Genomic DNA, 25,937 nt, shown 5'->3' with positions numbered 1-25,937 from the left:
TTAAGGGAGAGGCTTCCAGAATGGAAGACATTCTGGAATTTGATTGGGAGCAGGTAAGGATGAGTAGAGGCTCAGAGGAAATCCCACCGCAGGTTGCACCAGGGTTTCAGAGCCTCACAGTGGGATTTTTCCTGCCTCACTTAGCCTGAGCCCTTTGAGAACATTCCAGTAACAAGCTTTGTTTTTCAAACTTCATCATTCTTAAATCCTCTGTCTTAGGCAGTGTCAAAGCTTGGGAGAAAATTAAGTCTTTATCTAGTTTATCACTGTCTATATAGCATGTATTCTAATACCCACACCGCAGAGAAACCAATGTGCAGAGAAAGGAAGGGACGCGTCTAACGTCTTTCTCTGTGCATGCAGTGTACGAAAGCATCAGGACGTAGATTCCAAGTCTCTCACCCTGGTCTTCTTTTCCATGAACCATGCTGCCTTTCTGCTGCTGAGTTCAGGAATCTGCGGGGCCTGGGAGCAGGAGGGGGATGTTGGAGGCAGTGCCACCTCCTGCAAGAAGGGGTGGGAATTAGGCTCTTCTATGAAGCCACTGCTGTCAGAGCATGTGCTGCTGTGGTGGTGGAGAAAGCCTGCAATGGGAAGGAAAAGGAAACACATCATGTGTTTTTGAGACAATTTTTGGGTACTGACATTGGTAGAAACTTTCATACCCCACCTGTGGAAATGTTTCTCACTATTATATTTAAAATTATTTAAATGTTTAAAGTTATTAGTAGCAGCAGCAGCATCATATGACAGGCTTTCTGATTTTCTCACCATAAAGTGAGAGTTCTGGGAGCATTCACATCTTATTTTTTATACTTATAAAAGTACATTTATACTTTGTTCTTATTCTTTGATGTATATTGCTGAGCACTGTTGTGGAAAATAGCAAAATCATTGCCAACCCATGTTCTTCACCTTGAGCTGAGCGCCAACGTTATTCACTTATTCACCTGTTAGTACATGTTCCTATTAACACATATTTCTCTTGTCCTTTCTCCATAGTGACTATCTTTACTATCTTGCTGAAATGTCCTGCATCATACTTTTAGTGATGAGACAAACAGGAAAAAGAAACTAACAGGTGGCAATTTCCTGGCTCCCTCTTGAAAGGACCAATGCAACTGTATCCACACCTGTCCTTTTTCCTTTCCTGTAATCTCAGATAAAAATCTGCACCTCTAGTTCATGGCTAACTCACCCTAAAGTGCTTTGGATCTCAACTCATTCTATTTCTCCAGTGACTTCAGTTCATCATTCTCCCTTTCTTCCTGAACCATAGTCTCTCCCACCCTATTGTTTCTTTCCCTTCAGCAAATATATATGCTTTTGGTACAGGGTTAGTTTTGAGTTTCTATTTACATGGCCATTTTACTATTCTGTAGGGGAAGAGGTTGCCTTGAAGATTTATGTTGAACAGAAATCCAAATAATTTCTTTCCAGTGTGATCAGTATTTCCAGAGATTAATTTATGGTATTGTTGAAAATGAACCAGCTTTGTAGGTAACCGGGCAATGTATTAGTTTGTCTGTTTATAACTAGCTTCTCAAGTATTCTTTGGACCAGTTCAAACATATTACTATTAACCTTATTAATAAATAAAATCTTTGAACATGTTTATCTTATATTTTCATGAGAGCCATTATTTTGATTTTTGAAAATTATACTTTAAAATATTTGCCTTCCAACTTGTTACTACTGTATTCTGTTCTTAATAAAAGGACATTAATATTCATTTAGTCACCCAAGAAAAAAACCTGGAAATGTGCTGTTTCTTTTCTTCACCGCTCACCTCTTAAATATGAGTCCATTGGTTCTGGATTTAGCTATTGTATATATTAAACTTCTCAAAATGCCACCCTTCTTCCCCTCCATTCCCAGTATTCTCATCTTATTTCTGGCCATCGCATTTGTCCTCAGTCTTCTGTGATGGACTCTTGAATGATTTCCCTTCCTCCATTGGCTCCCTAATCTATTATTTCTCATACCTCTGCCAGAACGAGCTAAAAGATAAATAGAATCAGATCATTTTGTTGTAAAATTTTAAGTCGCTCCCTATCTCCCTGGACTAAATCAAAATACTTAAAATAACATAGAAGACTTTACTTCATAATTTGATTTCTATAAATCTTTCCTAGTCTTAATTTTTATCTTCTCTCACATATCCCCTTCCTCCCACTAGGCACAGGCATAGAAGATCTTGAAGATTTTCTGAAGATTTTGTGATTTTTCCAGTCTTCTCTGCCTTTGAACATATTATTTCTCTAACTAGGACAGCAATATCATGCTTCTTACACTTCCATTCACTTCTTTTACTCTTCTGTCCAGAGTTACCTGGATATGAATGACCTCCTTTGGGAGGTTCATTTTTTATGTCCCCATGACATCTGGTGAAATTAAATCAAAGTGTTGAATTTTCTGTCATGCCTTTCACTAAACTATGAGCTACAAGTGTCTTGTGAGTGTTCTTCTTTGATCTGTATAACATCCTCTGCCTGTGATTTTATAAGAAGGCAAGCAAAATCCGTGGTGACAAAGCTCAGAGGGTTGGGGCAAATCCAAGCACAGAAAGCGGGGCTTGCTCTGACCCCCGGCCGCAGCCTGCACTCCTGCGCTCAGGGCAGTGTGATCTCATGAAAAGAGCATTGGTTCTGATTCTGAGATTAACTAACTAGCTACATGAGCTTGGTAAGTCATTTTTCTTCTCAAATAGTCTATATGATTATAAGACTTGCATGAGATAATATCTATGAAAGTGCTGTATACTCACTGGAGGTACTTTCTACCGGAAGGGCTGGGTAAGGTGGTATGGATGGAGCCGGGGCCTAAGCTCTGGACATCTCCAGGAGCAATGTCTACACTGCCGTCTGCGTGAATGGTGACCTGCAGTTGTGTGGCTCGGCAGCCAGCAACCTTAGATGTGGCCTTGGTAATCCATTGAAACATCTGAAATCAATAACTCAGAAAATAAGCATTCTGTGAGGCAGACAGAGATTACCCTTCTGCTCTCCACAGTTATAAAGAGCGGGTCTGCACAGAGAAAGGGAAGGCCAAGGTGGCGTGGCGGACTGGGGCTGGCGTGGGGAAGAAGATACACAGCCATGAACCGGAAAATACAAATTAAAAATAAGCTTAATTTTTCTTGTTGTGAAAAAGCTTCTTCCCCCCCAACCTCTTCTTAAAGTGTGTTTCTTTAGAAAAGCTGCAAGTTCTAAATTTGTATGTAAATCTTTAAAAAAGGCTAACTAAGCCTCTTGTCACCTTCATAACTCAGAAGTGTTTTTCTCAAAGGAAGCTCTTGCTTTGAAATGTAATAATCAAGGACTATAGTGACCCTATCTCCCACTCTTCATGGGAGGGCAGGAGCAGAACTTAGGCGCCTGGCTCCAACTTACAAAACTATCTTCTGCCATAAAGATAGGAGAAATTTTATTATTCCTTTGGATAAAGGCCATTAGCTAACACAGTTGGCCACTCTGCTAACCATGTAAATCTAGGATGAGCCACGAGTGACAAATGGTGCTGTCAAGTTCTCTTATGTGAGGACTGGTTGTTGTTTATTTTGACACGTATGTAATAGGTCGTATTTGCTTGGCTATATAAAAGGTGAGATTTCTTTCTGTCTTCACAATTGTGTTCCTGGATTGCCTGTGATGCACATCATATTCTGGTTTACTGCTTATTTAAAAAGAAAACTGTTTCCTTTCTCTTAGACCTTTTTGGAGAGGTTTTTCTGGTGTGGAAGAAGATTTTGGTTTAAATTATATTTCCCCGGTAGGCACACAACAATGTTGGAAAGAATTATAAATAAGGCAGAAAAATAACTGTCACATTCTTACGATGTCCTCTTTCCTTCCCCCCTCTTTTTTCCCATCTCTCCTTGTACTTCCTATCTAGTAGTTCCTCTTCAGAATTTATTTTGGTATAAAAATAACTGCCCAGTGTCGTCATGAATAGAATGGGAAACAATAAAAACATACATCATAAGATTAAATGATTTAATTCCCCCAAAGTACTAAAGATAGTAGTGTCTGAAATGTAGTGATCCCTGTGGGTATTTGTTATTGTTAATACTATCATATGGAAAAATCTTACATCAAAGAGCAAGTCTGTAGCTACCCAGCCCACATCGGTTCCACCAAGTTCAAACAAGTAGCACTTTGAGTAAGCCCCTGTGGGATTATGTCACACTAGTTTCCTTCTTTATCCTATGCTCTGCACAAGCCTCCCCACCTAACCCTTCCTGTCTCTTCTCTCATGGCCACCGGAAGAGTTGACTATAAAATGAAACCTTCCATCTCATATATGATCACTTCGCAAACAGAATATCTGTTGATCTCTGCTACCTCAGATCTGGTAAAAGAAACAAACAACAAAGATTAAAAACCTCCTCAGCCCCTGCCTTTTATAATGGGGTAAAGATCAAACAGTTTACATTTCAGCAATAGGGCACCAATAAAAGGGCTGTGAATTTGAGATTCTTGAGCATGGTGCAAATGATGAAGAATGATGAGGCTCATCCTTTCCCAGGAACTTGGAGGAAGAGTAAGACTTCTTCTCTGGTAGAGGCTAAAAGATAAGAGTGGGAGGGAAGAGAGCTGATAGCTGGGACCAGATTCTCTTTTAACAGAAAAGGTGCCTTTGTGCTAATTACAGAAAAGCACTCACTTTATGTAAATGAATTAGAAGAAAAAAAGGAACTCTGCCTTAGAAGATGAAGACCTTTGAGATTTTTGGTGGTAAGCTCCATAGAGCTGGATCTGAACCCAAAGTTACCTTTTTACGTGGGTGTCTGTGTGCATTGTGAGGACTATACAAACTGGACACAGTAGCTGCTTGGGAGCTGCTACCATTTCTTACCCCTGCTCACACACCTCCCTGTCTGATAATCAGTAGTAGATTAACTTCAGGGACTTGATACAGAAATCCTGTATCAAGATACAGGAGATAATTAATCTTTTGGAGATAATTACAGACTGCAAGAGGCAGATCGGGGCTGTTTTTCAGTAGAACTGAGGGACTGCCCCACCTATCTCTGCTTCTGATGGTGGTAAGTACATTTCCCCCCTTCCATATTTCTCACACAGTCTTTAATCTTGGCAGTTCTGAGCTCTTTTCATAGCTATTCTCCACTTCCTATGATCTCTTAAAGGATAACAGAGTGGACTGAGAGAGAGAACTCATAGCTTTGTGAAAAGATGATTAAACAAACTCAGAGACTTGGAAAGATTAGGGAACCGCTGCGATCCCTGTCTCAGCCAAAAACAGTGTCCATGAAGAACAGATCTCGCATTCTAGAGAGGCATGACAGGAAAATCTATGAGATCACACCCTCATTTACCTGAGAGACTAAGTGCATTTAATGTCTAAAGTTACACTGTTTCTTTGAATCTTATAAGCCATCATTTGTAAGACATAATTATTTCATATTCCACTAAGGAAGCAAAAAAAAATTAGACAATTAAATTGGTTGACAATGACAATTATTAAGATTCATTCTATTTGAGAGATTAAAATGTGGAAAAATATATGCTTTAGAATATGTGAAATACAGCATTTCTAACAGCAACTCTCTTGCTGTAGTGAAATCACATTGCCATGGCAGAAAATGAAATCTAGTAACTTATTTGAAGTCTGTAACTCCTAGAAATACTTGCTCTCTGGCACAACCATATAGGTACTGTACTCGCCCTTTGCTGGACATCTTGGTATTTTTCTTGTGCAAGACTGACATCTGCTGGACAAATAACACTTGATCAAAATTTTGCACAGTAATCCCATGCTATCTGCAGTTTGGCTTTCTACTGGTTCAGTTACTCATGGTAACAGCAGTTGGAAATATTAAATGAAAAATTATGGAATAAACAACTCATAAGTTTTGAATTGTACACTGTTCCAAATAGTGTGATGAACTCTCTCACTGTCCTGCTCTGTCCCACTCAGGATGTGAATCATCCCCTAATCCAGCGTCTCCTCACTTTAAACGGTCCCTGCCCATGGGTCACTTAGCCGCATCTCATTTATGAGAGCGACTGTCAGGGTACCCCAGAGCTTGTCTTCAAGACACTCCTACTTTACTTAATAATGCCACATTCCCATAACTTTTGTTATAGAATATTATTATAATTTTTCTATTTTATTATCAGTTGTTAACCTCTTACTGTGCCTACTTTATAAATTAAACTTTATGATAGGTATGTGTTATTAGAAAAACATTGTGTATATAGGGTTCAGTACCGTCTGTGGTTTCAGGCATGCACTGTGGGGCTTGGAACATAGCCTGTCCCTGATGGGGGTGTGTGTGTGTGTGTGTGTGTGTGTGTGTGTGTGTGTGTGTGTGTTATTTTCCTATTTTGTAGGACAAAACTAAAGTGATTTCTGCAAAAATTAGTATGAGGCATGTCATGTGGCTCCATATCTTAAACCTTTTCACTACATACAACATAATGCTGCCTTCTGATATTTACGTCTTTTGTGAGTAACTAACTGTATACAAACAATCTGTATACCTGGAGTAAAGGTAATGGGTAAGAGAGAAACAAGAGCCATTAGGCCTCTAAAACCACAGAGAATTAGGGTTAAAAGAGTAAAAATTGTAAAGATCTTTGTTAATATGGACTAGTAACACTGAAATTCTGGAATAATAACCAAAAATCTATTGTGCTAGGAAGTCCAGTAAATAGGACTAAGACATGCAACATAAAGGGAACTCTAAGCCAGATGAATCTTCATTCATTTACTTAATTCAAGAAAGGTTTCAACTTCTACTATCTTGGAAAAAATTATTATCCCTGGTGCTGTCTTCTCAGTGGTCCTAGGATAAGTGTAATAAAAACTATGGGAGATTAATTTTCACTTAGTTTAAATGATAAATCTTTAGCCAAAATGTTCAAAGGTATAGGGGTTACCTCTGAAAGAGTTAATACTAAAAATTCACATCAAAAGGAAAGACATTTTAATGGAAATAACTACTTATGTGAGATTAATTGTCTTTCGAGGAGGGGAAGGGGAGCTACATACATCAAACTCTCTTTGCAGAAAGGAACTCAGAGCCTAAAAAGACAACACAGTGAGATACACTGAGGAGTCTTCCCTAAGTCCTATGACGTGGGCTGATTAGAAAGTACCAAAAAAAGTACGTGCTGGCATATAAATCTCCATTGTCTGTCCTAACCTGTTACAAAACTTCTACAACAATGCTTCTTAAACTTCAATACGCAAAACAATCACTAATAATCTTCATACAGTCACTAAGACTCATCGATTGGGTCTGGGGTAGGGGCTGGGGTTCCAAATTTCTAACAAAATCTCAAGTGATGTTATGCTGCTGGCCTGCAGACTACATTTTGAATACTAAGGTTGTACAGAATTTCCCCTAGAACAACGGTTATCAGACTGTGGATCGTCAGGCCAGCCGCAACAGCATTACCTGGGAACTTGTTAGAAATGCAAATTCTCGGGCCCTGTCTAGACCTATTTCATTAGAAACTCTGGGAGTTGGGGCCCAGCCATGCATATTTTAACTTTTCCAAATGATTCTGATGCTAACATGTGAGAACCACTGCTTTAGAGAATTATTTATTCAGCCATAACAGAATTACCCTAGGAGCAAAAAAAAAAAAAAAAAAAAAAAAAAGAAGGAAAAGGAAAAAAAAAGAAAAATCAGCTACTTGCTTTCATGCTCAATTAAATCAGAATTTCAGGATGTGGGACCTTTTATTGTGAGCATTTTAAAAACTATAAAATATTCCCAGGTGATTATGATGTGCAGCCGGGTTTGAGAACCAGTGCCAGAAAACTAGTGCCAGATTGAGAGAGAGAGAGGGGGAGAGAGAGAGAGAGAGAGAGACACTTACTTCTTGAGTCTTTGCCAGCAAAAGTCTGGTAGAGGTGAGGGAGTCTGGGTCTGCTGGCCCGGTGCATCTCCTCCTCCTCACTCTTGCTTTGTACCTGTAACCAAGATCCCAGCAGAACTAGTCAGAGCCAGTGGTGGGGAAAGGTGCAGGATGGCAGGCAGCTGTAGGGGAAGGAGGCTGAATGTACTTGAAGGACTTGGCCTCTTCTGCGGCAGGAACCCAGCAGTGAGGAAAGCAGGGACTGAGTTGCAGTTCTACATTCAGCGAAAGGTGATACATATGCAAATGATATTTTGAATCATAACAGCTTCTCTTTGTGGCAAAGACTTGAGAGCTTTTCCAAGAGACCCTTGCACTTGATAGCAGTACTATAGACCTAGGCCAGAGGAGTCCTGAGTCTTTCAGAGTCCATGGGACAAAGAGTTAGTGGACCAAGGGGATGTGCCCACCTGGATCTTATGCTACCCTTTCTAGACCATGCTCTGGTTCCCTGGAATCCCAAATATGCTGCCCAGATGGCTCCAAGCCTGCCTCAGTGAACTGCACTGGTTTTACCTGGTATCTGTTCTCTCGAGGGCCCTCTTCTCTACAAGTATATGCACTCTCGGGCCTGAGTGATGACCAAGGAATGGCTTATTTGTGTGGGTAGGAAGATGAGGCATTTGGATATACAGGCTGGGCTGTTCACACACTTGTGTAGGAAATCCCTGATGGTTCAGGATAGACTTTGGCCAGGGAAGAGAAGGAGGCAGGCCAGGGGCTGGGAAATGCCTCTGTCCACACTTGTACACAAATTCTAAGACTCTGAGAATTCTAGATTTGAACCTGGACTTGCAGGTCTTTATGGTTACATGTTTGCCAAGGTAGAAGAGAAGCTATTTTATTTATAATAATAGTGTTCAGTTTATTGTATAACTGACCGCTACTCTTGTGTGGATCCCACAAATGATAGGAGCAGGAGTGCTTGATGAGAAACTTCAAGATCAGATCAGATGAGGAATTAGAAAAGCAGTTTTGGGAACCTAGATGCTTTTAGGAAATCAGACCTATTTCTTTTTCTCCTTTTATATTAACTCACTCCCAAAGGTTTCTGAATATAATTCAAGAATCAATATATCTGATGAGGACAGGGAGTCTGGATTCCCTTTACCCAAGGACAAAAATTTAGAGCCTTTCTCTGCCAGCCTCTCCCTCACCTCCAATCCACTCACCAAATCCAAGTCAAAAGTGTCCCACAGCTGCTGGGTTAGAGATCGGCACAGTTCTGGTCTCTCTGGGTTCTGCTTCCATTTCTGCTGGATGATGGACAGGTCCAATGATTTAACTTTCCTGACTGTGGGATTCTTCTGAAACAGGCTTTTTCTTGCTCTGCTCTTCCTTTTCCAAAAAGTCTCGTCCGTGGCCAAAGGGGTCTCTTTATGGGTGGCCTGTAGACCCCACGGCTCTCTCTTTACCTGTGCAGAGTCTGTGTTCCACTGTAGATCTGCTCTGGGCAAGGAATGTGTGCAACAGGGTGTCTTGGGGTTAGAGTGCAGAGTTTGTGATGGTACATGTGCTGTGGACATCCCCAGCTGTGTTTCCCCTTTAGGGCAGAGGACACATGAACAAGAAGAGGTAGGCAGCATCGTACCATGGATGGGGGGTGCAGGATCATCCTGTGAGCCTGGCTCAAACTCAGAGTCTTGCTGGAGAACCAGCTTCTCTCCTCTCACTCTGTCCATCACTTCCCACACCACTTGGTCCAAACTGTTCCTTTTGGGGGAATCATGGGGTGGTGATAGCCGAACTCGGGGGCTCGTGTACAGGCACATTTTGGAGATGGCTTTCCGGAGGCGCTCTCTGGGTGACTGAGGGTCAGATTCGGGGGACAGAATCTTGATGGATGGCACATCAGTTGGGTTGCAATTCCAGAACATGTGGGATGGTGTAAACTTTTGGACAGGAGTCTTAGACACATAGGAGTAGAGGCAGAAGAAGGCATCGGCAGTGACAGCCAGTGTTTGCACCTGTTTAAACCTGCCTGGGTACAAGGGTTGAAGACGGTGAGTCTGGGGGCTCATCAGCAAATTAGCTCTTGAATTTCTTCCTTCAATAGCCTTCCTAAACTTAAAATTCAGAAAGAAGGTGCAATTTCCCCACTAGTATTTCACCACTTAGATTTCTGACACCCAGGATCCCCTTTCTGGACTTTTTTTGATATCTTTTTTAAATTTTTTATTAAATTTATTGGGGTGACATTGGTTAATAAAATTATATAGGTTTCAGGTACACAGTTCTATAATATGTCATCTGCATATTGTATTGTGTGTCCATCATCCAGAGTCAAGTGTCCTAATTTCTTGATTTCTTGACTCCCCATCCCAAATAAGTATTTTACTTTAGTTCTATGTGGATTCTATGTGGATAAGAAACATTTCTATATCTCGAGTTATAGCTCCTATATCTTTCTGCTGTCAGTATATTCTAAATAGTGACCTTCATCACTTTTTGTTGTAGATGATAAACATGATAAAAAAAACAACAAAATTAACATTATTTTCTTAGTAACAAAACTTTAAGATTATAGATGTGTTCTTGGTATCAATAAATTTGAGGGATAGCGATAACTGGGCAATGGACTATATTAGAGAAATTTAGATGGAGTCCATCATTACTCTTAGATCTTTGCTCCTTAAAGTGTGGTTAGTAGTCCAGTAGCATTGGTATTGCTTGGCACCTTGTTATAAATGAAGAATCTCAGACTGTATCCCAAGCATTTTAACAATACCCTTTGGTAATTCATCCATGTTTGAAAAGCTCTGTGATCAACCACATATCCATTAAATTGTAACCTTCCTGAAGGCAAGAATTATATTCTTCTTGTTATTGTTATTACAGAATTTAACACCAAATTATGTAGCTGTCACATAAAAAAATTCAATAAATTATCCTCAAGTGAGTGTGACTAAGAATCATCTAAGGTGTGAAAATACTCCAACTCAAAATTCTTGTTTCAGCAGGTGGTGCTCAGGAGGTTAGTTTTACCAAGGTTTTAAGTTGAATCTGATATAAAGAATCTGGAACAACACTGTCAGAAACACCATCATGTTTCTGTTATAATTTGAAAAATATCCTAACACAAGGAGTCAAATAGAGTCTTTTATACCTCATTAAGGTACAGAAGCTCTCTCATATCTTTCCTTAGTATTAAATCAGTACATCTTAAATTATTGTTTCCCTACATGTGGTGTAAGGATTATGCATAAGAATCATCTGTGTGCTTGTTTAAACTAATATCCCCGAGACCCCTTTCTCTGGAGGAAAAAACCTATAAATATGAATGCTTTGTAAACACTTTGTGCAATTTAACATATTGAACTTTGAGAATCACGGTCTTAAATGGAAATGATTTTAATGCAGTGCCTGTAAATAGGAACATTCAATAATTCCAACTGAGAAGTAAAAAATGGGGATGAGATTTAAAGATATTATTCTACTTTGAGATGGACTATAGAAAGCAACAGTGATATGAGGTCTCTTGAAGACAGAAGCAGATGTCAAAATTCATCTTCACTGAAGACAATGTAAGAGAAAATAGACACAAGAGACAAAGGATCACGTGAAGCTAATCAAGAGAAAATAGGATTTGGATCCACTGATCCCTGTCTGGAGCCTCAGGGAGAAGCAGAGCACACGGATCTGTGGGAACACTCACTGGCCAGCATGAGGCAAGGGTCCTCCATCTCGATCCTCCGCACCTGGGCCTTCAGGAAGAGCTGGAAATCAATGCCTCTGGCCTGGGAGGGGTTGGTGAAAAATCGGGCAGGAATCCGAGAAGTGTCTTTGTGGTCCTCTTGGCCAAAGCCCAGACTGAAAAGGACATCTTCTGCATCTTCTTGCACCTTGTCCAGAATCTCAGAGATGCTGAAAAGAGGGAATTTGGGTAAGCAGGGGCAATTTTGAGACTCAGGGTAACCCAGAGTGTCTTTGACTTTGAGAAAAGCTTTCATTTCCCTGAACCTACATTCTCTGTCTGAGACACGGGAATTACAGTGTAGCTCTGGTTTAAAAATTGAATGAGACTCTATCATAGTGCTTTGAATAACCAATTACAGGTGAATGAAAGTTTACTATGAGAGGATTTGAACAATCAAAAGCAGTACAATGCAAAAAATCTGTAGTTGTGTTATTAACTAGTCAGTTCCTGTGTGCACACATGTACTGTGACATAACTGGCTCTTGCCAAGTGCTTTGCATCTTGCCATCCTGTATGCTCTTAGTGGTTGTGTGGGGGCAACTGGAGGATGCATGTATAGGGAACATAAAACTCATTTTATTCTCACCTTCAGGGTAAAACATTTTCAATATGGTAGATCCTCACTTAATGTTGTCAATAGGTTCTGTGACTTTAAGCAAAACAACATACAATGGCCCTGGCTGGTGTGGCTCAGTGGACTGAGTGCCGACCTGTGAACCAAAGGGTCACTGGATCGATTCTGAGTCAGGGCACATGCCTGGGTTGCGGGCCAGGTCCCCAGTTGGGGGTGTGTGTGAGGCAACCACACATGGATGTTCCTCTACCTCTGTTTCTCCCTCCCTTCCCCTCTCTTTAAGTATAAATAAATAAAATCTTAAAAAAAAACCCAACAACATCCAATGAAATCAAATTTACCATAAGCTAATTGTCATAAATAACTGTTAAGTTCCTACAGCATATCGTCAATGTTGTTAACAAAATAGCATTGAACAAAACAGCGTTATTTGAGGACCTGCTGTATAGTTATGTTCAAAAATTGGTTTTGAGAGGTAGACTCCTTTGTAACACCCTCTTCAGTAAGAAGCCCTGCATTACATAAGGTCAAGTACTCCTTCTTTATGGCACCAACATGTGTCTACACCTGAATCTGTGTTTCACCAGGCTGGGTGGCACAGAGCTCAATAGCTATGCATCTCAAACAACAATGGGGTGAGGTGCTGTGGATTATTTGAGACTTTGAATAATCACTGTCACTCTCTTCAGAAAAGATGCCAGTCTTTTGATCCAAATAAGTGCCATCTTGTTTAATTAATAGCTGGATAATTCATTGGAATCCCTGGCTCTATTTTTATGTTTGTTACCTAAGTGCTGATTTTATTTCCATGGCCCTAAGTTTCCTGATCTGAATTGTGGGTCTAAATCTGGATCATTGGTTCTCAATCATGGCTGCATACTAGAATCACTTTGGGAGGGGACTTTTAAAAAATGCAGATATCTGGGTCTCCAGTGCAGCAGGTTGTGGTTCCAGTTCTGTCGAGTCAGTATGGGAAGGTTGGTGAGTTGCTGTGGAGTTCATTTCAGCATGCATGGCTCAGCTGGGATGGATTCCTCTTCGTCTTTCTTCATGGCGGGTTTGAGCTCAGAGGACCTGCAGCTGCAGCATTTCATAGAGGTGGAGACTGAGAAGCAGCACTTCCAGCAGCTGGTGCACCATGTGACTGAACTTTGTTGGGTGAGAAGCCTGGGGCCGAGACCTGGCCACTGTACCTAGTTTCCCCTTGTCCTTGCCCTGCGGGACTTTGGGAGGAGGAAGCACCCGTTGGTTTCCTTAGATTTCTCAGGCCGACCTGGGTGGGAGAATAAGTGACTCTGCTTCTTAGGCAATTGCCACTCTGGGCCTAGACTGTGTTGGTACAGAGGACTGGGGATCATAGAAGACTTATGCCACTGTCCCAATCAGCACTTTAGGCACCTGAAGGCTGCCTAGTGCTGGTCAGCAAGACTGGTGAGAGTCCCCAGTACTGGGATCTAATTTTTGGAACTCCAAGTCCTGGGGAGTCTGTGAAGCTCCTCTTCCTGGACTCCTCATGGTTTACCTTGACTGCCCACTTTCTCTAATGTCCCCTGTGACAAATGAGTGTCTCCAGCCTATTAACTATAAAAGTGGTGTAATCTCTCCCAATGTACATACTTCTTTGCCTTTTCGATGGATTGTTTTGTAATATTAAGCCATTTTGGGTCCAAAGGTTAAGGAATTGAGTATGCCTGGTAAGGGGACTTTGGCAAAAGGGTGGAGGGTACTTGCACCTTGGGATCAAAGTGTTCTCTCACTGCCAATGATAATGTAACTGCCCTGCCCTGACACAAAATTCACAGAATTCAGAGGCCAAGGGTAATTTTCTTTGGAAGAGGAGGGTCTAAGGCTTATGTACACCATAGAGAATATTAACCAATATTCATTTGAACTGCTTAACTTGAACTACATACAGTTATCAGTTTCTGAAGTCCTTTTTTCATAAATTTATGGTAGTGCTGGGCTCTGACCCTTGACAAATGCTTACTTAACTCCTGTCTGCCTTGGACCACAATACTTCGATTCTTTAAAAAGAAAATCTATGATTCATTACATTTGGCCCAGTGTTGGACATGGTTAAGGACTCCTCTAAGAATTGGAGAAATGCATGGACAAGTCTAGGCCACAGTTGGACAGTTGGGTTGAGGCCTATTTTGTGAACTGTGTTGAGCTCTTCATTGATACAAGCCAATTCATCTTGAATGGACTGGAACAGACTCAGAAAGCCAAGCCAGTCTTCTCAGAAAGCCTTTCTGACTGATTTCAGCATTACCTTTTTGGAAAAGGAAGGTAGTTGAAGAACGGTTGAAGAAAAGACTATGGGAGGGTTAGCTTCCACCTTTGGCACTCATGGAGCATCTGGTCATCAGAGAATGAACAAAGACCAATTTATTGTGTGTTTGGGGTTTAAGAGTCATATATGTATTTGGTTGTGTTTTTTTAACTTTAATCTTGTGAAAATAATGGACAGACGAATGGAAAACTTTCCTAGATGCTTACTACTATTCATGGGACTATGTTTTTCTCAAATTCCCATTAACTGCTTCATATAATTTGGATAGTGGAACTGCTTTCTGTAATTTGATAGTGAGACCACATGGATAAAGTCTGTCATTTGTGTGGACTTGTTTCAGATTTCTAGGGACATTGATACACATCTTGGTGTCTCCAAGAAAGGGTGGCATTGGGGGAAGAGAAGGGGAAGAGTTATGGAGGCCACTTAACTGTAGGCCGCCATAACTAGAGTTTTGACTATCAGTGTTGGAAAAATATGGAATGTTCATAGAATAGTTCATCTTTCTAATTTTAAAAAATAGAAAATAAAAAAAATAAAAAATGCAGGTACCTGAGTCTTATCTCAAGAGATGCTGGTTTAATTGAACTGGAGTGTGGCCAGAGCTAGGGCTCTGTCAAGACAAACCACTCAGGATAGTTATATGGCCAGTAAGTCTTAGGACCAGGTCTCAAATTCAAACTTCGACTTGATATTCCAGGCACTTTTAATTATACCATGCTAGTTTTCATCATTTTCCATCTTGTTTTAAAGTTATTTGCATGTTATTTTATTCATCCTATTAGATGGTTGAATTACTGGGGCCAAGCTCTTTGTCTTCTTCATCTTTTCTCTCTTTTTAAAAGATTTTATTTATTTATTTTTAGAGAAGGGAAGGGAGGTAGAGAGAGAAACATCAGTGTGTGGTTGCCTCTCAAGCGCCCCCTTTTGGGGACCTGGCCCACAACCCAGGCATGTGCCCTAGACTGGGAATCGAACCGGTGACCCTTTGGTTCACAGGCTGGTGCTCAATCCACCAAGCCACTCCAATCAGGGCTTCTTCATCTTTTCAAATTTCATACAGTCATTGTCTGGCCTACTTTCAGGGATACAAAATTGCCTAAATGAATATTTTATTGCTTCATTCAACCAACAAATCAATCAATTAATTAATACATTTATTGGTTGTTTAATGAGCACGTAGCATAAGTTCAGGAGCTGTGAATGTACCGATGCTATACTTCCTAGGGTATAAAGTTCAGTGGAAAGACACCTTTTATTTTATATACCACATCCAGCTCTAAGCAGTAGATTTCTCTGCATTCTCTACTATTCTTGAAGCAATATGTTCATACTTTTCATGTATGTGACTGCATAGAAGATCCAGTAAGAATAATGGGCAGCGGTTCTTGGCTCCACTCTCTTCTGCCTCTCATCTTCCCCATCCTTCTACCCATGCTGAACATGGTACATACCTTGAACTAGTCTTGTTGGTCCCACCAGTCATGCTACTGGAAGCCAAACTGCAGCCAAGGTCTAGTAGCTGGCAGGGCCGGGCTGTCTCTAGGAAACTCCTGCAGAGATCAGAGATAATGTCATACTAATCCTGTAAGCAGTTTGTACACTGGCTGCATGACATACCTGTTGGGCACAGTCACTCCTTGGGGGTACGTTTAAACCATCTACCTTGAAAACTCAGTCTATGCTTCATTCCTGGTGGGGAAATCTCATTCTACTGTGAATTTTCAACTCTTTGTTTTTCATTTCTTTGACTCTGACATTTATCCCAGTTCAGTAGCTCCTGAAGGAGAGAGTTAGCCTAGCTGAACCTTACACTTACCTGGAGAAGAGTTTGCCATTGGTGGACAACAGTGTGGCTGGACAAGGAACAGAAAGGCAAAGAGAAAGTTAGAAGGGAAAATAAAAATCACCTAAGCTGCCCTGCCTCTCTGAATTTAAAACTCATCTCCCTGTATTCATCTCTGCAACTAGTACAGGATCGCTGAACTCCATGAACTTTACTCTTTACCGGGATATCTAAGGTTTATCAAACACAGACCTGGAACAGGGACAGATATGGCAGAAAACAATGGCTCCAAGCCTCTGAACTTCTGAACCATGACTGGCTTCTAGGCAAGAGTTTCTCTGTCCTGACTTCAGCCCTCCAGGCTAGATTTCCTGTCCCACCATATGAGTCTCTACAGGTCCCAGGAGACACTAATAGGTTGTTATACCTCCATCATTTATTCAAGCTCTTATCTTTCTGCAATGCAGTCTCTCTCACACCCAGCACTGTGGTTGCTTTTGGTTTCCTATACAGAAAACCATTTCAAAGATGTCTGGGCAGCCAATATTGCTGTGATTTTATACGTTATCTTCCCAGGGTTCACAGGAAAGCTCCAGTGATGGACCAGCACACATTCTGATAGGCTGGTGCAGGAGTATTTCTGGGCACATGATGCTTTCCAAGCTTCACATTAGATCCTATTGAGGCTGTTCTTTCCCTATGGATAAGACCCCAGGGATGGGCTGCTTTTAATCCTTGCAGTTATCCCCTTTCATTTTCTCCTAATTAATCCAATGTATAGCCTTTTACTCGATCTCAGCCTCAGAGAACTGTGCCACTTACCCTCTGCTCCAAGGGTCAAGTCATCTTCAAAGCTGGTTCCATGGCTGGGACACCCTGTCAAATAATAAGGCAAAGGTCACAGGAAATCAGGTTTGGACACACACACACACACACACACACAGAGTCACATCAGACACCCACATGTTTGCAAAACTACCCTCAGCTGTACATACATATACTACCTCAGAAATCACATTCATATTATGACTCAGAAAGAATCGCATGAACACTCATCTATAATTAACCTGTCCCCTACATCACATAGTTGTGTACACAATCCTCTGCCAAATAGCACATGGGGTGCGCACTCACACACATAAACACACATTTTACAAAGTTCTTTTCCTATAGCAGTGATTGTTAGCTGAGCAACCACTAATGGAAGATAACCTTTGAGAACTGCTGAGCCTGTGGTCTCTAAGCCAGTGCTTACTCTATCTTCTGGACCTTCCCGAGTGCCTGTGACCACTAATAGGTGTTTTGAAGAGATTTATGAGAGAGTCAGCCTTCTTACGGATGCACATGCCTGTGCATATACATACACATTCACACACAGCCATATCACAATCCAGGTAGAAGAACAAGAGAAGAAAGAACAGAGCCTGTACTCACCATTATAGATTGACTGTCCAGCTTCCTCAAAAAACCCTTCTTCAGAGTATCTAAAAACCAAAAATAATCTTATAGGTCCAAATCACTACATTTTGCAAGGGACTTTCCTCAAATATGTCTCACAGGTTCACATAATCTTCCAATGAGAGTCAGTAGTATTTAAACTGATTTTACGTTGAAGAAAACAAGACAGCATGGTTATTTGACTGACACATTCTGGAGGTGGTCAGGGGGAGCTGGGATTGGAGTGCTGCTGTTGTACTGACCACATTGTCTAAAGTTGGCTTAGCAAAAATTCTCCAGCTGAGTTCCTAGAAAAAACAGGACGTAAAGTCTTTGGAAGCAAAACTGGAGAGATACATTTATAGAAGCAGGGATTTGGGTGCATAATTTCCACATTACAAAAACAAATATAGAAATAAAAAAAATTTTTAGTAGGCCATCTTATCTACCCACACCCCTTTCCTTCTCTCTAAGCCATAGTCTTGCAGAACATCATGTCTTTCAGGAAGCAGCAGAAACTGAATCTTGGTTAGAGATTATATTTTCACATTTTGAGATATGGGCTTATCAAACATTTACTATCTCCAGAAGAAAAACAGATGGAAATCAGCATAATTGGTAGTGAGAAACAACTTAATTTTATAAACAAGGAAGAAATTCTCTGTCTAAAACACATGAGTGAAGGAGCCTGTGAAAAAGCTTTTGACCTGGGACCAGAGCACCTGGATTCTAATCCTGGCTCCTTGCCGGTGCTACGTTCTCAACTATTACATAGGGGACTGAATAACTAGATATTATTATTAGTTAAGTCTACTTCAAGCACTGATGTGTTGTGAGTTTCATAGAGTTTGCTTTCCTGAGAGTTTTATGAAATGGAAGTTGCACATGCTGCTTTGAATGCAGTCTTATGTGGAGGCTGGAGCAGAGACTTGTTAAGTGCGTTATCAGGGAGACAGACTGGAGTGCATCTTAAGTGAGCTTCCTCCTTTTTCAGTCTCCAGCGATGCAATAAAATCTCAGGCCATTGCAGCATCACTTCATGAAATGTTTAATAATGGCAATGGGTTTACTAATTGAACATCTGTAGATTAGTTGTGTTAAAATTTTACTAAATAAATCCTTAGATATCATATACAGACATCTTTTACTGGTACTTTGTTTTTAATAATGAAAAAAGTCACCCCTGTTTTACAAATTCTATATTTTTACATGTCCTTGTGAAAAAACTGGACATCAAGGTGTGATATAAAGTGTGAAATCAAACAAGACAAGTATTAACAAGTGTTGGAGAGGTTATGGAGAAAGAGGAACCCTCATTCACTGCTGGTGGGGAGATGGATTGATACAGCTACTATGGAAAACAGTCTGGAGGTTCCTTAAAAAATTAAGAATAGAGTTACCATATGACCCAGCAATCCCTCTCCTGGGTACCTACCCGAAAAACTTGAAAACATGTGTTCGCAAAGATATATGCACCCCTGATGTTCATTGCAACAGTATTCATGGTGGTCAAGACATGGAGAAAAACAAAGTGTCCTTCGATAGAGGATTCGATAAAGAAGATGTGGTGCATATATACTATGGGATATTCAGCCATAAGAAAAGATGAAATACTGTCATTTGTGACAATTTGGATGGACCTTGAGAATATTATGCTAAGTGGAATAAGTCAGTCAGAAAAAGCTAAGAGCCATGTAATTTCACTCATATGTGGGATGTAAAACTGAAACTCATGGACACAGACAGCAGTGTGGTAGTAGTTAGAGGGAAGGGAGAGAGGGGCGCGAGGGGTGGAGGGGGCCTGATATATGGTGACAGAGATAGTTTGGTTGGTGGGTATACAGTGCAATATACAGATCTTGTATCATAGGAATGTACATTTGAAGTCTATATAATCCTATTAACCAATGTCACCCCAATAAAGTTAAAAAAAAGTGAAGTGATATACCCAGGTTAATTAAGAACTAGTAACTCTAATATTACAACTTGAACTACAAATATACACTTTTCTTTCTAGTATATAATATTATACATAAACTTTTTTAATTATACATATAACATTATACCAATATATTTTAATATAATACTACAAATATGTTAGTATATATAATATTACAAATATTAGTACAAATTAATATTTACTATTAAAACACAATGATAACTAATATAGTCAAGTACTAGATAGAATACTGAGATTTACTACTGCATTTAATGCTTGTGCTGTAGCTAAACATTAATGTAGTAACAGTAATGTAGCTACTAAAGCCAAATATGATTATAACTACAATAAAAACACACTACTATTGCACTTCTGGGTGTATTTTCAGCGGATATGCCTTTATATATTCACCAAAAGAAATGATTTTCATAATAACCCACAATTGGAAGACCCAACTCTCTAATTATTGTAAAATGGATAAACTGTAGGATGAATACAATTTAATGCTATAAACAGTAAAAAGTGTGACCTGTTGCTGCTTGCAAAACATGAAATCACAAACACAATGCGAAACAAAAGAAGCACACATAAAATAGTATATGTTGTATGATTTTATCTACATAGAGTTAACCAACTGTAAAACTTATCTATGATGTTGTAAGTCAGGTTACTGGTTACCTTTGAAGCTGGGTAATGAATGGAAGGGGACAGACAGGAGCTCCTGGAGTGCGGGTAACATTCCTGAAGGTTTTACAGGTGTGTGCCCTCTGAGAAAATTCCTTGAGCTATGTATTTAATACTTGTTTATTTTTCAGTAAATACTTTATATTTCAATGCAGTTTATATTATTGTTATTGTAGCAGTTTTTCTGAGGTATAATTGATATATTGGGTTGGCCAAAAAGTCCTTATGGTATTTTCTGTAAAATAAAATACACATTTTTCATTTCCGCCAATAACTTTATTGATTTGGATATTTTGATGACATTGGTTACCTCCCGTGTGGTATAATGTGATTTTCTCAGTTAATATCTCAATTTGATCACTGTCAACTTCAGCTGGTCTACCCAACAATTGGAGCATCGTCCAATGAGAAATCTCCAGCACGAAACTTTACAAACCACTTTTTACATGTTTGATGAGTCACAGTACCTTCTCCACACTGCAGTAATCTTTTTGCATTTCATTTCATTTTTACCTTTCTTGAAGTAATAAAGAATAATATGCCAAAATGTTGCACATTTTCTTCCATCTTCAATATTAAAATGGCTATGCAAAAATTCACCAATTTTGATAAGTTTTTTAAAAAATGCACGCTGATATGACAGCTGTCACAATACTGTTTAACACAACACAATTTAACAAAATGGTTTTGCATGAAATTAAAGACAACTAAGCCCTTCTAGAGCCATCTTACAGAAAAAAAGAAACAAACTTTTTGGCTAACCCAAAACAAGGAACTGCACGTAATTAATGTATACAATCTGATGAGCTTGGACGCATGCAAACACCTGTGATACAGTTACGAATCAACAGACATACCCGACAACTCCCAGTTTCCTTTTTCCCTTTGTGTTCTTTTGTAGTAAGAACACTTAACATGAGATTTATCCTCTTAACAAATTTTAAAATGCACAATGCCACATTGTTAACTATAAGCACTATGCTGTACAGTAGAGAGTTAGAACTTATCTAGTATAACCAAACTGTACACCCATTGAGTTCTACCACAATTTATATTAAAAAGAGAAATACTACTAATATGCATGCTATACTTCAACAAACTTTACATTAAAAATATCACTGATAAAATTCCTAGTCTGGCCAAAGGAAAACTTGCTATTATTCATTAGATACAAGTTTTTATTGGACGTTCACCCTATATCTCTCTTCTCTAGCTGTGCCCTGGCAAGCATGTCCATAGTCTCTATATGAGGTCCAGCCCAGGACAACCCTTGGGGCAGTAGGTTTCTCTACGTGTATGTGGGATCTACAACAGTAGTATAGACGTGGGCCTGGATTTATCGATGTCTTCTTACTGAGCATGTTGATTTGAAACTTCACGTTTATCCCCTAAGTCCTAGGCCTTTCATGGGTTATTGCTTAAGACATAATGTCCATGACTGAGGACTAGATCCATAGCCGCACTTCTCTCCACCTTTTCAATGAAAGGTCCCTTAGAATCATTTCAAGCCTGAAGTACTAGAGCCAAGATGAAGTCCAATACCCAATTCATAAAGAAAGAGTAGGGAGGTGGATTGGATTATGAGAAGAAGCATGTGACTACTTTTTGCTGCTTCCAGAAACTTCCATAGGCTCCGTTTGCAGAGATTTTAAACTGAAGTCCACACAGAGGATTTTTGGGCTCCCGACCCTGCCTCTGATGCTTCACAAGTAACATATTCATGTCCTAGAAAATCCCCTGAGGGCTTAAGAGGGGAAAGAAAGGAGAGAGAGATATAGTAGATATGGTTTGTAAAGATGTACGTGATCTAAAGCGGCAGCAGAAGGGTCTGCTACTAGATTCGATTACCCTGAGAAACACTGACACTAAATTACCGAGGAAGTTGGTGAACTTTCTTGGAAAGCTTGTCATTAAACAAACCTGTTTGCTACCAGAGGGTGTTTGGCACTGGAAAAAAAATGGAAACTATGTAGTCTTGAAATAAAATTTGAAAGGTGCCTCCTAGGGCACCTGTCAACAGAGTGGACAGATAACCAGTGAATGTGGGTTCCTTGTCCATCTTCTTTCCTCTGTGGTCTTTGCAGCTTAAGAATCAAAGATGATGGTAACTCTGAAAGTCATATTTAGAGTACATATCCTCTAAATCTACTTCATTGTGTGTTATCAAAATCAAGTATTTTCTCACTATCATCAATCATCATCCTTTAATTTTTATGATTTTCCCATGTGGTTAAAAAGTATTACTTACTTATTTGGGAGGATTAGAAAATAGACTAAACTGGAAATATTTTATGAGCTTACTAATTCCCCTTCCAAAGACAAATATAAGCACACTAATAGACATTCTTGTGGCCTTTCTGAAGTTTAAATATTGAATTTTTTTCAACACATAGAAAAGTAAAAAAAAATTATGAGATACTCTTGTACCTGTCACTCTATTTTCACACATGTAAACATTTTGTCATATTTGCTTCAGATAAAAATAAAAATGAATAAAATGTTAAAGATAGAACTAAAGTCTCATCTTACTCCCATTCCTCCTTTACTTCTTCCTAGAGGTAACCACTACCCTGGAGTTGGTGCAACTCCTTCACAGAATTTTAAAGTAGCATAAAGCCCCTACTTTATAAACCTTACTACCTACATATTGCTACAGAGCATTACCCTGCTTGTACATACATCATAGCATTTAAATCTTTGAAAACTTTTGACACTTTTGAAACTATTATACTAGTTCTCCACTTTATAGGCGAGGATTCTGAGATAGAATTTCAGTAGTTTACTTGCAATTTACAAAGATAGATCACAAAAGAATTAGGCACAAATATTGGAGTCTTTTCACTTACCAGGCTACATTTTCAACTTGTATTTTGCATCAGTGTTTATCTTTGTAGAATACAGGCAGGGAAAGGTGATTTATGAAGTTTGCAATCTTATATTTCTGTGAATTTATTCTTTTCAACTACAATGTAGTATGTTTACAGGCAAGGAGCAAATTTTAAACTACTTAGTACCCCTCCAGACTATTTAGACTATCAGGCAGGTAGCAAATGCACAGTTAATAATTGTTGATGTAAATTGATAAGACTCAACAGTAATTAATGAGATAAAGACATTAACTGAGACAACTGGTTCTGTTGTACAAATCTGGTGAAACATTTTATTTTATTTTTAAAAATTTTTCAATTTTATTTCTTATTGAATTTATTGGGAGTGACATTGGTTAATAAAATTATATAGGTTTTAGGTATACAATTCTACAAAACATCAACTGTATATTGTATTGTGTGTTTACCACCCCAACTCAAGTCTCCTTCTATTACCATTTATCTCCCCTTTACCCTCTGCCACCTCCATGCACTTCTGTTTCCTCTGGCAACGGTGAAGGATTTAAAAATTCCAGGACAGTTCTCACACACCAAAACTTGTAAACGTTCCTATTCCTACATTTCTTTACTTCTCTATATTTTGATTACCCTTAATTGACTTTGAAGTCATTGAATTGTGAACCAGATTAGGACTATAAGGATGATATGTTCTGTAAATAGCAACAACAACACAAAATAAATCCTTCCTTGCATTACCTTCTGGGTCATAGTTGAAATAAACAGCATTGGATTATTCAGTGCTATTTATTTCCTACCAAATAAGCAAAGGTGGGTTTATGTGTATGTTAATAGATGAGTTTCGATTAAAGGCGCTATCAAGCTTAAACCATTCCTGGAGGGGAGATAAGGAGCAGACGGGAGTTATAAATTCTGAGAATTCATTTTCGCACAAATGGTCAGGCTTAAATAGGTCACAGAAGCATTCCTCCCAAGTCTGGGTAGACTGAGTTTAAAACAGTCTTACAGGCTATGGGGTGTGGGGGTCTCATATTTTAAAGTGTTTCTGAGGAAAGATACTACATTTTGCCTTGAAGTATCTGTTGAAATTCTTCCCTGCTTGGAATGGTTGGAATAAACCCTTAGCCCTTTGTCCTGTGTTCTGCCATAGAAATAAACAACATAGTGATGCATTACTCTGATCATAAGAACAATTAGGTTTCTAACCTCTTTTGTTACATAGTGTTTGACACTAGTCTGAAAGGAAAAGCAGTAGAGTAGGAATCTGGAACTCAGTCCAGCTATTCTCCAAAGCTGCAGATTTCCATCATTCTTGGCTTCAGACTAGATGCTGCCTATATTTCCAGACCGCACACTAAATTCGTCTCATCCCAGAGCTGCACTTGATGCATAGCCACAATGCCCACTCACCTCACCCCTTACCTCCCTCCCCATTTCAACCTCACTTCTAATCATTAGGCCCAATTCAAACCCATGCCTTTGTTTCTGAGTTCCCGCGAGTCAGTGCCTGTTGCATATCCAACCATCAACCGCGTTCAATCCCATTGCATGGCCAACACTCACCCACAGTCCTGCAACCAGTCTTCAATCTTAGTGACTGGATTCCCTAGGAAAGTGAGACATCAGGTCACTGTGAGAGCTGAAGGAAATCAGACTCCATCCCAGCAACTCACCCCATTTTCAAGTTTATCCTTATATAAGCCATGTCACCAATCCTTTATTTCCCCCCATTATACTTTTCTTTAAGATATAAGAGGAGTATACCCATGTATAACAATAGTGTATATTTTTTCTTTCTCTGCCCCACTGTCTTTTTCTCCCCAGGCACCTGGAAAATGCCTAGGATGTCAAGCCAATTGCTCCTTTTAGCCATGGATAGGGAAAAGGAGTGGATCCTTCCCCTTAAAAAAAAAAAAAAAGAGAGAAAGAAACAAACCCAAAATATAACTAGAAAAGCACTGTATTGCATTTGTGACTTTTGTTTCCTACTAAATAAAAAAATGGATTTATTTATATAAGGTTTTCCCCCCTTATAGCTGTAGTCTCCTTTGAACCTTGAAAAAGTTCTGAGAGGCATATAGAAAAAGTATTACTATTATATTATTTTAATGAGACAAATATGTCTTAGAGAGGTGAGTGACTTGACAAAGGACACAGCTTGTCAGTGACAGAGTGGTAGCCAGAGTCCAAGCATTCAGCTTGCGATCCTGTTACACAGACAAAATTGAAACATCGCAAAGCATCTGCAGAGCACCCTGGCCTCAGGTCCTACAGCTTCCCACGATGACACAGAAATGTGCCTCTTTTTGTTTCCTAGTCTTATGCCTGTCTTTTTCTCACATAATTCATATTTTGTATTACTTTACCCTTCTTCCCTTAAACTCATTTAAACCAGGCACAATGAGCCTCCCGGAGGGCCCAGCCTAGACAAAGGACCTACTGCCCACACTCTGCAGGCCTACCAAAGGCAACATGGAAGTCTGCTTGATGTCTAATTGCCTCTTACCTTCCTGGAAAACATCATCCAGGCTGGACGGCTCAGGATCTGGGACATCCTGCAGGGCAGCTGCAGCCTCCTCTTCCAGGACCTGGGTCTGCCAGTGACGGCTCTGACGGATCCAGGCCCGTCGCTTCTCCCAGGACGTGGGGCTCAGCACAGAGCCCTCCATGGCCCTGGTTCAGACTTCAGGGTCTCCTGCAACAGTGATGCCGCCCTGAGAATTGAAGCACAGTGACAGTCCCTCATTCTGTATTCGGACACCCCCGGGGTGTCACCTGACTCTCCATCT

The 25,937-nt window shown here is 39.8% G+C and overlaps 2 protein-coding genes across 2 annotated transcripts; one reads left to right on the top strand and one right to left on the bottom strand.

The window, feature by feature from the left end:
• Positions 1 to 375: 375 nt before the first annotated feature.
• TESPA1 (thymocyte expressed, positive selection associated 1) lies at positions 376 to 25,817 on the bottom strand. The gene is made up of 10 exons (XM_054590730.1): positions 25,655 to 25,817; positions 24,712 to 24,754; positions 17,677 to 17,726; positions 17,065 to 17,118; positions 16,276 to 16,312; positions 15,911 to 16,009; positions 11,548 to 11,756; positions 9,065 to 9,873; positions 7,854 to 7,947; positions 376 to 584 (listed from the first exon to the last, which is right to left on the bottom strand). The coding sequence occupies exons 1-10, from the start codon at positions 25,815 to 25,817 to the stop codon at positions 376 to 378; spliced, it is 1,767 nt and encodes a 588-aa protein (XP_054446705.1).
• Positions 13,190 to 14,423, top strand: LOC129084538 (mitochondrial import inner membrane translocase subunit Tim8 A-like). Its single transcript, XM_054590732.1, has 2 exons — positions 13,190 to 13,321; positions 14,265 to 14,423. Exons 1-2 carry the CDS (start codon positions 13,190 to 13,192, stop codon positions 14,421 to 14,423), a joined length of 291 nt encoding a protein of 96 aa, XP_054446707.1.
• Positions 25,818 to 25,937: the final 120 nt, after the last annotated feature.

Source organism: Pteronotus mesoamericanus, unplaced genomic scaffold (assembly GCF_021234165.1).
Source record: "Pteronotus mesoamericanus isolate MK-2021 breed Mesoamerican mustached bat unplaced genomic scaffold, CSHL_Meso_final scaffold_21, whole genome shotgun sequence".
NCBI lineage: Eukaryota > Metazoa > Chordata > Mammalia > Chiroptera > Mormoopidae > Pteronotus > Pteronotus mesoamericanus.
This window is presented reverse-complemented; position numbering and strand designations above follow the sequence as displayed.